This window comes from Marmota flaviventris, chromosome 13 (genome assembly GCF_047511675.1).
Source record: "Marmota flaviventris isolate mMarFla1 chromosome 13, mMarFla1.hap1, whole genome shotgun sequence".
Lineage (NCBI taxonomy): Eukaryota > Metazoa > Chordata > Mammalia > Rodentia > Sciuridae > Marmota > Marmota flaviventris.
In genome coordinates this window covers 66930847-66946538 of record NC_092510.1, presented here as the reverse complement: position 1 = coordinate 66946538, position 15692 = coordinate 66930847, and the positions used below count along the sequence as shown (strand labels likewise).

The following is a 15692-nucleotide window of genomic DNA, read 5'->3' as shown; positions in this document are numbered from 1 at the left end:
ATGCGTGCGGCATGCGTGCGGCCCGGGTTCGATCCTCAGCACCACATACAAACAAAGATGTTGTGTCCGCCAAAAAATAAGTATTAAAATTCTCTCTCTCCAAAAAAAAAAGATTTCATTTGCACATTTAAAAGAAATACATTATTATATAAAGCAAAATTCACATAGGGCAGAAGAAAAACAAATCTTTGGCATTCACTCTAAAGCAACAGAGTTAAGCAATGTCTCTGTGTATGTATATTCAAGGTTGGAGACATATTAAAAGTATAATAGGAGGAGAACAAAGGGAAGCATGCTAAGACAAGCATTTTAGAGTAGAAGAAACCTAATGACGAGCTCTGGCCATCCCCAACCTTTTCAGCTTCAAATAACAAGAGAAGCCTATAAATGCACATGTCAAGAGGTTAATTTAAATTCCTGAATCAGCTGCTATGCCTCAGAAAGACACGTGGGGGAATCACTGTGCTTCATTTCTACTAGTTATGGAACAATAAGAAAAGAGCACTGGGCAAAGACTGCTGCATCTATCTGGAGGAAACCCAATTTTATAGTCAGTTTCCTCTAATAAAAACTGTGGCTATAACCAATTTACCTCTACTTATAAACACGAACTCTGAAGTTTAACTTGAAGCAATAACTAGAAATGTCTTTCCTTTTCTAGCAAATCTTCCCTTAGAATTTTTTTTTAATTACCAAAGTAATGCAGAATATATGGAACAGAGGAAAACATATTGGAAATTTTAAAAAAGCAAAAGTAAAAGAAAATAAGAACATAGTTTGCGAGTATGATAATAAATAATAATAGCATCTAGCATTTATGGAGTACTAGGAAACAGACAAAGTATTATAAATGCATTACAGTTTCTGTAGTTTACCTTTTTGTAGTTTCAGTTACCTTTAATATACCACAGTCCAAAAATATTAAATGGCAAACTCCAGAAATAAATAAATCATACATTTCAAATTGTAAGCTGCTCTGGGTAACATAATAAAATCTGGCACATTACCTTACTCCGTCCTCCTGGGATATGAATTGTCCTTTTGTCCAGCATATCCACACTGTATCTGATACCCAGCAATTAGTCACTTAGTAATCAACCCCACTGTTGTGTGGTACTAGAGTATCTTATATAGAGTTTAGTATTATCTTAGGTTTACACATCTACTGGGGATTTAGAACATATCCTCCTTAGGATAAGGAGGATGCTACAGTATAAATGTAGTTTGTCCCCCAGGGGTTAATGTGCTGAACGTTTGATTCTTAGTGTGTCACTGTTGAAGTATTGAAACAATTAAGAAGTGGAACCTAATAGGAGGTGATTGGGACTTTAAAATGGATTAATTCTTGGGGCTGGGGATGTGGCTCAAGTGGCAGCGAGCTTGCCTGGCACACGTGAGGCACTGGGTTCGATTCTCAGCACCATATAAAAAAGAATAAAATAAAGATGTTGTGCCCACCTAAAACTAAAAAATAAATATATTTTTTAAATGGATTAATCCTTTTCTTTCAGGAGGGCTTTCTCAATCTTTCAGGATTTCCTGAAAGCTGGTTGTTTTAAGAGACTCTATTGGGGCTGGGTTGTGGCTCAGCTGTAGAGCGCCCGCCTCGCACGTGCGCGACCCTGGGTTCGATCCTCAGCACCACATACAAAAATAAACAAGTGAAATAAAGGTGTTGTGTCCAACTACAAAAAATAAATATTAAAAAAAAAAAGCTAGTTATCAGTATTTTCCATGTGAGGAAATGGAGCCTTGAAGAATTAAAGAAATTTACACAAAATCATACAGTTAGTACATGACAATTCCAGCCCATGTGTGACAGCAGAATCTATTATAAACCATAACACAGGGCCGGGATTGTGGCTCAGCGGTAGAGCGCTTGCCTAGCATGTTTGAGGTACTAGGTTCGATCCCCGGCACCACATAAAAATAAAAGAAAGAAAGATACTATGTCCATCAACAACTAAAAAAATATATTAAAAAAAAAAAAAGTAACACAAAGGACCACCCTGACACTACTATTGCAGCAACTACATATTCAATAGAAGCTTTCTGGATCCTAGATGCAAGAATATGTTTTACTGGTTCATCTCAATGGAAATTTAACTGAAAATCTGAATTTGTGTTCCAATGCAAGAGCAACTATGACAAACTCATAGGAAACTTCAAGCCATGTGGCTAGGGCTCCAGATCTCACTATTCTCTACATAGAGAGGGAACCAGCACCAGTACCACAACCAAATCTCCCAGGAGAATCCCATGCAATCAAAATTTAAAAGGTGCTTTGTACAATCAGGAAACAAAAAAAATTTCAACTTGCCCACAAGGAATAGGGACCAAAGCCTCAATCTCTGGTTAAAAGTGGATGTTATGAACATAATATCATACATTTATCAGTGTCTCACACTGCTCAAATAAGAAATACCCTACAAAACCTAAAATGGCAACAATTTGTGATTCAAAACAAGTTTGTTTTTTTGGCGGGTTTTTTGGTACCAGGGACTGAACCCAGGAGCACTTAACCACTGAGCCACATCCCCAGTCCATTTTTATTTTGAGACAGGTCTTACCAAGTTGCTGAGGGCCTCGCTAAATTGCTGAGGATGGCCTTGAACTTCCAATCCTGCCTCAGCATCCTTAGTTGCTGGGATTACAGGCATTTGCCACTGTGCCTAGCTCAAAACAAGTGTTCTGAATTCATCAATTAAGCAGTGACTAATATGAGAAACAAGACAGAGGTGTTCATGGCCAGCCTTAGCAACTTAGAAAGACCCTGACTCAAAACAAAATTTTTAAAAAGGCAGAGGAGGGCTGGGGTTGTGGCTGAGAGGTAGAACACTCGCCTAGCACATGCAAGGCCCTGTGTTCAAGCCTCAGCACCACATAAAAATAAATAAATAAAATAAAGGTATTGTGCCCAACTACAACTAAAAACTAAATAAATAAATAAGCGAGTGAATAAGTAAATAAATAAATAGATGGCTAGATAGATAGATAAGGGCTGGGGATGAAGCTTAGTGGTAGCGTTCCCCTGCATTCAATCCTTAATCCCTGGCTTTAGTTATTTTTATTTTATTTTTATCCTGGTAATTGAACCCAGGGACCCTGTCACACATAAAAAAATTCTAAGACTCAAGCAATCCTCCTGCCTAAAACCCCAACTAGCCAGGACTAAAGGCATGTATCACTGCATCTTATCTTTTGGTATATTATATAATTTTTAAAAATATCTTTATATACTTATTTATTTTTACGTGGCACAGAGGAATCAAACCCAGGGTCTCACACCTGCAAGGCAAGTGCTCTACAACTTAGCTACTGCCCCAGCCCTGTTGTATAATTTTTTAAAACCCTTTTATTTTCTTTGTCTCCCCACACCCTCTTTTTTTCTTGTGATACCAGAGATCAAAACTAGGGCCTCATGCTTGCAGAACACATATTCTAACACTGAGCTACATCCCCAGTCCTAGAGATATTTAAAGATTATACTGCTAATAGTATTTGTACACATAGAGAGGTACTTAATGACTCTATTGTTACCAATAAAAAATTATTAGGCAAATGAACAAGGAAAATTTTTATAAGTCTCTCTTCTGGCCCAATGAAGTCTTCATACACAAAGGAATATCAATTCCATAATCAAAATTACATTAAGAGGTTAAACATCCGTGTTTAGGGAAATGCAAGTCAAAACCACAATGAGAGATAACATCACATTTACAAAGATGTATATAATCAAAAAGACCCCAAGCATGGTAGTACACGCCTATAATCAGGAGGCTGAGAGGCAGGAGAATCACAAATTCAAGGGCAGCCTTGGCAATTTAGCAAGACCTGTCCCAAAAAATAAACAGGGCTGGGGATGTCACTCAGTGATATCAAGTACCCCTGGTTCTATCCCCAGGACTGGGGGGAAAAATCTTAACAGCTGGGGATATAGCTTAGTGGTACAGCATTTGCCTACCATGCATACAACGTGCTAGGTTTAATCCCCCAACACTGAAAAAAAAAGACAATTAGTGACAAAAGTTGATAGGGATATGGAGAAACTGGAACCCTCTATAGTGTTGGTGGGGATTTAAATGGCACAGCAAACCTTTGGAAAATAGTCTGGCAATTCTTCAAATGTTAAACATGGAGTTACCACAGGACCCAGCAATACCACTCCTAGGTATATACCCAAAAGAATTAAAAACATATTCCATACAATAACCTGTATACAAATGTTCATAACAGCATTATTCATAATAGTAAAAAAGTAGAAAGTACCAATATGTCCACCAACTGACAAATGAAGGAGAATATGATTTGACATATAAAAATGAATTAACTAATACTACTTCATTCATACAAATGGATAAACCCTGAAAACATTATGTTAAATGAAACTGAGGCAGGAGGATTATAAGCCTACTGGGTCACTGAAATTACAAGCACAGACCACCACATCAAGCATGGGTTTCTTTTTTAGTGAAATGAAAATGTTCTGGAATTAGATAGCAATGATGCTTACACAACTTTGAATATACTAAAACCCATTTAACTACACAATTTAAAAGGGTGAATTTCATGGTCTGTGAATTATGTCTGAACAAAGCTATTTTTAAAAAATAACTGAAGCAGATGTGTCACCCAAGTTTACAATCCCAGGGGAGAAGCTGAAGCAAAAGAATCGCAAGTTCAAGAACAGCCTCAACAACTCAGCATGGCCCTCAGCATATTAATGAAAGACACTGTCTCAAAATAAAAAACAAAAAGGGCTGGGGATGTAGCTGAGTGGTAAAGTGTCCCTGGGTTCAATCCCCAGAATAAAAATAAAATAAAATAACTAAAGTCAGGCATGGTTGTATACACATATAATCCCAAATACTGGCTGAGGCAGAAGGATCAGAAGTTAAGAGGCCAGCCTAGGCAACTTAATAAACTCTGTCTCAAAATAAAATAGAAAAAGAGGTGAGGATATAGTTGAGTGGTACACTGCCCCTGGGTTCAATCCCCAGTAGTACAAAAAGAGAAAAAGTCCTAGTTCTCCTACTATAACTACTCATAGCATATAGACTATGAAAGAGAAAATGGAATGTGTTCTAAAGTAACATGATGACTCAGGAATCCCCCAGAAACAAAACATCTTTTCCCAAAAGTTGTGTTTTATAAATGTGTTTTTCAAAACACAGTATGAAGTGTTTTGAATACTATCCTGTACTTCACTGTTTTCTACATGACTCTGAGCTCTAAGCACCTTGAGGACAGTGATAAAAGCATTTATCTCTATCCTCAGTACTAGCATAACACCTCTCAAGAGCAGGCATTGAGTAAATGTTTACAAAAGAAATTACAAGCAGCTATTTGCTGCTTTCAAGAGGTAATTCAGTACCTTTATATTAACTAAGCTTTAAAGATGAGAGGGTTGAGAAAGAAGCCTTTGGGGAGATGGCATTTAAGCACAGTGTAAAAGAATGAATAGATTTTAATAGCTTTGAGTACAGTAAGAGAAGAATATTTTGCATAGACTTAGGAGCTCATGTAGAATAACAGAGTAACATACAATGTACATTCAATAAACTGCTGGTAACCTGGCTTGGAGGGAACACTGAAGAGTTGAGCTAAAGTGCTTTTTACATCTATACTTGATTCAATAATGATTGGTGGAGCTGGGGCTAATTGACCTAATTAACATTTATGGACCATTACACTTAAGAATTGAGTAATGAGAGGCTGGGGCTGTAGCTCAGTGGTAGAGCACCTGCCTTGCACGTGTGAGGCCCTGGGTTCAATCCTCAGCACCACATAAAAATGAATACATAAAGATATTGTATCCATCTACAATTAAATAAATAAATAATGATGATGATGATGATGACTGGTGAATCACTAAACACTATTAAAATCACTAAAACTATTAAAAATTAATAGTTTTGAAGAAGGGTATGACAATTTACAACGATATTATTCTAGGGTAGGAGATGGAGAGGGAGTGAGACTCGCCAAATTATATTGTCATATTGTGTATTGTATGCATATATGAATATGTACCAACAAATCCCATCAGTATGTACAATTATAATGCACCAATAAAAATGTAGGGAAAAAAGAATATTATTCTAGAAACAACATGAAAATAAAAGCAAAATGCTCCCAGCAGAGAGGTCACTTGAAGAGACTACTACAATAGCACAGCTGAAAAATAAGGTAGGGATGAAATGGAATATAAGACACAACAAAAGAAAATTATTACCTAACTTCAGTGACTAAGATGATAATATGAACATTAAGAGATAAAGAAAAAAAAAAGAGGTGAATAATGGTAAATGAGGATTTGTTTTGTGCAAGGCACAGAGCCCCAAAAATACACAATCTAAGAAATTAACAAAAACAATCTCTAAATGGAAGTATGTGTGTAATGATGTGAGCCAGGAAATTATCAGATGCTCTGAGAAATACAAATAAGAGATTTAAGAGTAGGGTTTTTTTCCATTTTACTATGCATCAATTTCTTATCCTTTAAACTTTTAAATACACTAAACTTTAACTAAAAATCACCACTTACCTGTACTTCTCTGACAACCTGCAAACAATCAGGCAAGGAGAAGCCAATAGGTAGACCAACTTTAGCTGGTGTTTTGAATTTGTCTCCTATCTTAAATGGGACATCATCAAGGTAACTGAAAGTCCCTATAATCAAAAATAAAGTAGAAAATATCAGCAAAGAACTTTATTAATTTGTTTTCCTATAATCTTAAGACTAGAAGTTATAAAAGTTCCTTCTCCAACTGCTTACCTTCTCCTGAACCTAGATCTGAGAAGAAAATCCAACATCACAGACTACTTAATCTTACTAAGGTTTATTTTCCATTATACTTACTATAAAAGCCAAAGTACTCACAGCATCCTAAAAGGTCTCCCCACAGCCCACAACTGTTCTGCCTTCATATCCCTAGCAGTCAACTTCTAGTTCACTACACTAAGTCATGAGCTCTCTGTTCTCAATGATTTTTTTCCCTTGCAGTTCCAGGGATTGCACCCAGGGTCTTATGCATACTAGGCAAGTGCTCTATCACTGAGCTACATCCCCAGCCCTGTCCCCAGTGACGACAGGCTAAAAAATCCTATACTGGATATTCCCTCTATCTGGAATGCTCTTCCCTCAGTTATTTACATGACTCACTCTTTCACTTCTTTTAAGTCTCTGTGCAAATGTTACCTTCCCAGTGAGGCTTGCCCTGACCCCTACTTAAATTTACTAACTCACCTTTATTACAGCATTCATATATTACAATCTATCTTTTCCATGAAGCACTTATATTACTTTTTTCTTTTTAAGACAAACCTACTTCTTTTTTTTAGTTGTCAAAGACTTTTTATTTTATTTATTTATATTTGGTGCTGAGGATCAAACCCAGTGCCTCACACATACCAGACAAGTGCTTTACTATTGAGCCACAAGCCCAGCTCACTTATATTACTTTTTAACATTATATAATTGACTTTTTATTATCATCTGTCTTCCCCAATGCAATGTAATCTCCTTCAGGCAAGTTACTTTAAGTCTATCTTATCCAAGAATATATCCTCGAACTTACAGCACTACCTAGCACATTTAACAAATACTGCTGAACTGATGACAGACACTACACAAAAGAATCTCTTTGATTTGGAGTTCTTTACATTCTTTTTCATATTTTTCATTGGTGCACTATAGCTGTAAATAGCATGATTTTTTAAATAACACAAAAAGTTACTCTAGATATTAAAATAAACTATAACATTTTAGAATAATGTGGGTTTTTATTTTCATTTGTTTTTGTTTGTTTATTTGTTTGTTTGCAGTGCTGGAAATTAAACCCAGGGGCCTCACACATGCTAAGTACAAATCTATCACTAAACCTCCCCCAGTGGGGAAATATTTCAGCAGCACAGCACTTATAAGAAAAGGAAGGCCGGGTATGGAAGCACATTCCCATAATCCCAGCAACTCGGGAGGCTAAGGCAGGAAGTTTGAGGTTTGAAGCCAGCCTCAGCAACTTAGCAAGATCGTGTCTCAAAACAAAAAAAGAAAAAGGGCTCAAAGGCACCCATAACTTCAATCCCCAGTACCACCACCACCACCCCAATAAAAAGAAGAAGAAGAAGAAAAAGAAGAGATAACCATACAAGATCATGAGAATCTAAACAGAATTATCTGGAGGCATATACCACAAACAACTAAACTGCTTCAATCCCCTAATGGTTCTGTGCCTATCACAGCTGAATAATACAGAAAGATCAGGACATGATCATAAATTTACAGGGTCAGAAGAAAAGGGAATACTTCTATACACTCTGACTTGAGCCATGATTTCTTTTCTGAACAAATTCTGACAGGCCAATGCACTGGCAGAACCAACATGAACAATAAAACAAAACTAATAAAATAAATTTTGCTTTTTCAGTATTAGCACCTAGTTTGTTTTTTTTTTTTTAAAAAAGGCTTATCTGTGGGACCTCACACTACTGTATTTTCTTGAGTATTGATGAACACAGAGTAACACAATTACTCCTCTTCCATGAAGATATCATTCATTCTAAGAACTATGAATCTTAAGATTTAAACGCCAGAATATACTGGATATCATGTCATCATCCCATTCCCTGAGGTATATATTCTTCTTATACACCCAATATCCTTTACCAGGAAGAAAGCCCTGTTCTCCTGCTTGGGAAATTCTCTCTCCCCCATCTAACTACTTCTTCTTTTTTTTAAATATTTTTATTAGTTGTTGACGAATTTTTTTATGTATTTGTATGTAGTGCTGAGAATCAAACCCAGTATGACACACACGCTAGGCAAGCACTCTACCACTGAGCCATAACCCCAGCCCCTCCCATCTAACTTCTAATCCAGATTAAAACATTTGAACATGCAAGCATGGTGGTGCACATCTATAATCCCAGCTGCTCAAGAGGCTGAAGCAGGAGAACTGTAAGTTCATGGCCAGTCTCCAGAACTCAGCAATTCCCCCCACAAAAAAAGGACTGGGGGTCTGAGGGTGTGGATAGTGGCAGAGCACCTCTGGATTCCATCCCAGTAATGCCAAAAACTGTATTTCACATAACTAGTAAATTAAATCCACAACTGTGGGGCTGGGGATGTGGCTCAAGCGGTAGCGCGCTCGCCTGGCATGCGTGCTGCCCGGGTTCGATCCTCAGCACCACATACAAAGATGTTGTATCTGCCAAAAACTGAAAAATAAATATTGAAATTCTCATTCTCATTCTCTCTCTCTCTCTCTCTCTCTCTCTCTCTCTCTCTCAAAAAAAAAAAAAAAAAATCCACAACTGTGTTTATTTAATAATTTTTCTATGGCATAATCAAAATCATTAACCCTTTAGGAAATTTTCAAAGTATAGCCATTCTTTTATAGGTTTCATTTTTTTTAAAACTAGCAATGTCTACCTCATTGTTACTTTAAATTACCTAGGGGGCTGGGGATGTGGCTCAAGCGGTAGCGCACTCGCCTCGCATGCGTGTGGCCCGGGTTCGATCCTCAGCACCACATACAAAGATGCTGTGTCTGCCGAAAGCTTAAAAAAATAAATAAAAATTCTCTCTCTCTCTCTCTCTCTCTGTCTCCCTCTCTCTCTCTCTCTAAAATAAATAAATAAATAAATAAATAAATAAATAAATTACCTAGGGAATTATTTATACTACTTTTAAGAATAAACTCAAGAATTCTCTTTCATAAAATACACAGTTTTAATACCACCATTTCAGGACTTGCCACTATGCATCGTTTAGTAGTTTGTTTCCTAGAGCTAGGGGTGTAGCTCAGTGGTAGACAGCTTGCCTATATGCATGAGACCCTGGACTGGATTCCCAACACAGGAAAAATAGAAATAAAAATTTGTTTCCTTATTCATTTTCTAGAGACTCTAAGCATGAAAATGAACTAACAGTGTAGAAATGTTTCATGTGTGCATCTCCCAAACTCACCATAAAGCCTGCCAGATAAAATTAATTCAAAGAATGAAGAACAAATGAAGTAAGACATGGTTTTATATTTCTTTTGTATTCAACTCTAACCCCTAACCCCACTTACATTTGATTAAAATAATTTACCCAAAATGACAAGGCTGGTCATAAAAATGTTTTGTTTTTGTTTTTGTTTTTTAACAGAGTGAGTACTCATACTAGATACTATCTAACATTCTGGATAAAGTGACAAAAATACAGCAGGTGCTTGTTCTAACACCATCAAAAAAAAAAAAAATGACAAAAAAAAAAGTCAGATGCCTTCACAGCTGCCAAGAAAATTGTTCATTACAACATGTAAACCCCCTGACACTTATAAAATGGTTTGTATGAAAAAGATGAAAAGCAAAACTCATCTTACTTTCAAACTTTTTTATCAATTTTCTGTAAAAATAGATGTTCATATTTTACTATGGCTGGTACCCTGATAAAATGAAGCCCAAGCTAGAACTTTTAGCACTGCTTAAGAATCACCGAAGAGATGTACAGCCAAGTTAACAACTGAAATATTAAGTTTCTTTTAAATTTTTTTTTAGCTGTAGATAGACATAACACCTTTATTTTATTTACTTTTAAGTGATGCTGAGGATCGAACCTAGTGCCTCACACATGCTATTTATGCTAGGCAAGCATTCTACCACTGAGCTACAACCCCAGCCCTTAAATATTAAGTCTTTTGCTGAATAAAAAGATTCACTTAAAGTAGGTTTATTAAGTCAGGGGGTTGGCGCATGCCTATGGTCTCAGAGATTCAAGAGGCTGAGGCAGGCTGGGCACAGTGGCACATGCTTGTAATGCCAGTGGCTCAGGAGGCTGCAACAGGAGGATTTTGAGTTCAAAGCCAGCCTCAGCGAAAGAATGTGCTAGGCAATTCAGAGAGACCCTGTATCTAAATAAAATACAAAACAGGGCTGGGGGTGTGGCTCAGTGTCAAGTGCCCTGGAGTTCAATCCCCCTCCCCCCCACCAAGAAAAAAAAAAAAAGAGGCTGAGGAAGGAGGATCACAAGGTCAAGGCCAGTCTCAGCAATTTAGCAAGACCCTGTCTCAAAATAAACAATAAAAAGAGCAGGGGATGTAACTCGGTGATAGATCACCCATTGCTTCAATCCATTATACCACAAAGTGAAATAAGGGAAGGAGAGAGGAAAACTATCACATTAACACTAACTATATTTTCTTAAATAAATAGTTCTTCTGCAGTTTAGTGTAAAGAGTTGACTAGAGAAAGGGGGGTGGGCATCTACAAAAAGGTACTGGGCTAAAGATTATCTGAACCAAATGTGAATGTCCTTCCAAGAAAGGTATTCCATTTCCTCACCTACCTTTCAGTTAGGAAACTATTACACACTGTGAAATACACTGACAGACCCATATTCTATAAATGGAACTAGTTCTAGGGTTAGGTACAGACAAGATTAAAATAGAATACCTTTAAACAACTGCTGTTTCCACTCATTAGCACCAATTACAAATACCTGCTTTAAAAAGGAGTTCTGCCCAGCACAGTGACTAGGGAGGCTGAGAGAGGAAGATCACAAGTTCAAAGCCAGCCTCAGCAACTTAGTGAACACTGTTTCAAAATAAAATATTTGTTAAAATCCCTATTTTGTATTTTATTTAGATACAGGGTCTCACTGAGTTGCTTAGGGCCTTTCAAAATCTTGAAAGCAGGTAGTACAGTGGCTGGAGATGTGGTTCAGTGGTGGACTACCCCTGGGTTCAATCCCTAGTACCAAAAATAAAAATAAAAAGCAGTTTCCTTTCACTAACAAAGCCAATGCCAAGGTGATTTAGCATATTTCTTACCCAAGATCATATTTAGTCCTTTAAAAACTTGGTTAACAGGTAATGAACAAACTGTGTGGTTACTGGGAAGAAATGGTAGGGATAAAGGCAAAAAGTTGTGTAAAGACATGGGAACAAAGGCTGGGGTTGTGGCTCAGTGATAAGAGTACTTGCCTACCATGTGTGAGGGAGGGAGGGAGGGAGGGAGAGAAGGAAGGAAGGAAGGAAATAAATTTGTGTCCAACTACAACATTATATATATATATATATATATATATATATATATATATATATATATATATATATATATATATATGAATGAATGAATAAAGACACGGGAACAAACAAAAAGAACTTTTAAATAATGAAGATCACCATAAATACTATTAATGATGCTGCTGTGAGGATCAAAGAATTATTTTTTCCCCAATGTAACCTACTATGTCTTAGGAATTATCCATTTTTATCCAACACACGAGGATATATAAGTATATAAGTATACAAGTTATCAACTTCTCTTGTTTCTAAATACATTTTTTAAAACAAATTCAATAAAAACTCAATAGCCGCTCAGCTCACAGAATTAAGCAACATAGCTAACAATTTTGTGACTCACTCCAAAGACCTTTTAGTTTCAGTTCCTATTTCTGAAACTCTTCCTTAAATATCTGAACCTATTTTCCCAAGTTCTATTGAGGAGGTGGTGGAGTGCATCTCTGATTTCTGTGGGAATTTCCTGAAGCCAGGTTTTGCACATAACTTTGCATTATGCTATGATGGAGTAGACTGGGATAAATGTGTAATGACTCAGGAAAAATTCTGGGAAGACTGGTTCTGTTTTCTTTCTAATTTACGGGTATGTTATGATCCTCTCTCTTATGTGATTTTTTTGGGGGTGGGGGAGTGGGGTACAATTACAGACGGTGGGAAAAAAATCCTACTATGGAGAGCAACTGGATTATGTTTAAATTCAGATTTTACTATGAGAGGATACAAATAAAGGTTTTTGAGAAAGAAGACTAGGACAGATCAAACCTAAAATTAAGTGAAAAACTAATTTCATGGCTAATCATCACTATTTTAAAACCAGAAGTCCAGTAAAACTTGCAAAATTATAAACACAGAGATATATCTATAAGATGTGAAGTCACAAGGAAATGTTATACCCTAATACAAAACAAGACAAATGACCCACAAAATCAGCTTTTTAATACATATTATCTAGCATTTATTTAAAAATTCTAAGAAAAAATAGGCAAGGAAAATGTGATCCATCATCAAGAGAAGAAACAGGCATCACTCCCAAATCCAAAGATAGCCAAGCACTGTAATTTTCATACAAGTACTTTTAAATTAACTATAATAAGTATGTTAAAGAATCTAATGAAAAGATCAAGTATGAGCAGATGTAGAATGCCAGCAGAGATGGAAAGGTAAAGAGATAAATGGAAATGCTAAAAATGAAAAATGTAATATCAGAGAAGAAAAATGTTAATGGCTCATAAATTAGGCTATTCAAGAAGACAAGACCTAGCAGAAGAAAGACTCAGTGAATGTGAAGTTAGGTCACAGGACAACCACTGAGACAGGAGTTCAAAGCCAGCCTCAGCAAAAGCAAGGTGCTAAGCAACTCAGTGAGACTGTGTCTAAATAAAATACAAAATAGGGCTGGTGGGGAGCTGGGGTTGTGGCTCAGAGGAAGAGTGCTCTCCTAGCATGCGTGAGGCACTGGGTTTGATCCTCAGCACCACAGGGAAAAATAAATAAATAAAGGTATTTTGTCCACTACAACTAAAAAAATAAATGTTTTTTTAAAAATAGGGCTGGGGATGTGGCTCAGTGACTGAGCCCCTGAGTTCAATCCCCAATAACCACAACCCCAAAAAACGGCAACCAAATGGAACCTCAAAGAGCATAAAAGTGGGCTGGGGATGTGGCTCAAGCGGTAGCGCGCTCGCCTGGCATGCGTGCGGCCCGGGTTCGATCCTCAGCACCACATACAAACAAAGATGTTGTGTCCGCCAAATACTAAAAAATAAATATTAAAATTCTCTCTCTCTCTCACTCTGTCTTTAAAAAAAAAAAAGCATAAAAGTTAGGGGGAAAAAAAAAAAAACAGAGTGCTAAGACACATCTGGAACAATACCAAATAACCTAATGTATAGGTGAGTCTCAAAAGAAGAGAAATGGGGCATAAGAAATATGAGAAGAGATAATGTCTGAGAATTTTCCAAACATAATAAAAAGACATCAACCATGCAGATCTAAGAAATTAGCCAAACCCAAGCAGAATAAATATGTAGAAATTCAAACCAAGGAAATGTTGAAAACAAAAAATAAAGGGAAAACCTTGAAAGCAGGTACAGTGGGTAAGAGGGATGATACATAAATAGAATGATGATTAAAATGATGGCCAACTTCTACACATTAAACTACAAAGCAATTATAGATTCACTTTTTAAATAATCTACAACAACTGGGCATGGTGGTGAACACCTAATAATTCCAGCTACGTCAGGGGACTGAAGTAGGAGGATTGTGAGTTGAAGCTAGCCTGGGTAGTCTGGTGAGGTCCTGTTTCAAAAAACAAAAATTATTTTCAGTTGAGTATGTATACATAGTTGAGTATGTATGCATTATGTTGAGTATGTATACATTTTCCTATGCCAATATATCCCAATAAAGTGGATTAAAGAGTGGGAGTTTAATTATAAAGTCCTATTGCAAAGACCTATTTTTTTTCTTGAATTAGAATCTGAAGATATTTTTTCAGATATAAAAAGAATTGTTTTGTTGAAACTTTTTTAAAAATTCTTTAAAAATCACCAGGCATGCATCTCTGTAATCCCAGCAATTTGGGAAGCTGAAACAGGAGGATTCCAAGTTGAAGACCAATCTGAGTGAGAATGAGACCTTGTTTCAAAAAACAAAAAGGGTTGGGTATAGATTGCACCCTTGGGTGCAATCCCCAGAAGAAAGAAAGAGAGAGAGAAAGAAAGAAAAAAGAGAGAAAGAGAGAAGAGAGAGAGACAGAGACAGAGAGAGAGAGAAAGAAAGAGAGAAGAGAGAGAGACAGAGAAAGAAAGAAAGAAAGAAAGAACACTTTGAAAACAACTTTTTTATATATATAGAACAAAAGAATTAAAAATTTTAAAATTAGGGGCCTGGGGTTGTGGCTCAGTGGCAGAACGCTTGCATGGCATGTGTGGAATACTGCATTAGATTCTCAGCCCCACATATAAAGAAATTCATTAAATAAATGTCTATCAACACCTTAAAAAATTATTTTAATTTAAAAATTAAATCACCAGCATCCAAAAAATCCTAATCTAAACTGAGCCAAGAGTTTGTGATTTATATATGGACAATGTATCTAAAACTCTTTGTTAGAGGCTAGGAGTATATGTGGTTCAGTGGTAGAGCACTTGCCTAGAATGTGCGACAGGAGGCCCTGATTCAATCCCTACACCACCAACAGAAAAGAATTTTAAGACTTTTGTAGTCTTTATTTTGTTACTTAGGGATATGTGTTACAAATAGTAAAAGAAATTTAGTTTAAAAGAATAAACTTGAAGGTAAATCAAATGGTAATCATAGATAGCATAGCTCAAGACCTAGACCAAATATTTAAACAGAAAATTAAAAAAGGTTTTTTTGAGGGGAGAGAGAGTTAACCAGGGATTGAACCCAAAGGTACTTAACCATTGAGCCACATCTCCAGCCCCAGCCCTTTTTATTCATTATTTTGAGACAGGGTCCGCTAAATTGCTTTAGGACCTTGATAAATTGCTGAGGCTGGCTTTGAACTTGCTATCTTCCTGCATCAGCCTCCAAAGTCATCTGGGTTACAGGTGTGCACCACAACACCCAACAAAAAAAAGGGCATTCTAATATCCA

At 36.6% G+C, this 15692-nt stretch overlaps 1 protein-coding gene across 3 annotated transcripts in view; it reads right to left on the bottom strand.

Annotated features, from left to right (window-relative positions):
• Ubap1 (ubiquitin associated protein 1) overlaps nt 1-15692 on the bottom strand; it is a 53567-nt gene that overhangs the window by 13456 nt on the left and 24419 nt on the right. For 2 of the 3 annotated variants that reach the window (XM_071600711.1, XM_027930892.2), the window contains one exon: nt 6548-6672. The exons of the other annotated variant lie outside the window; for it this stretch is intronic. In XM_071600711.1, the coding sequence (XP_071456812.1) occupies nt 6548-6672 (125 nt within the window). The remainder of the gene's footprint in view (nt 1-6547; nt 6673-15692) is intronic. 3 annotated transcript variants of the gene reach the window in all.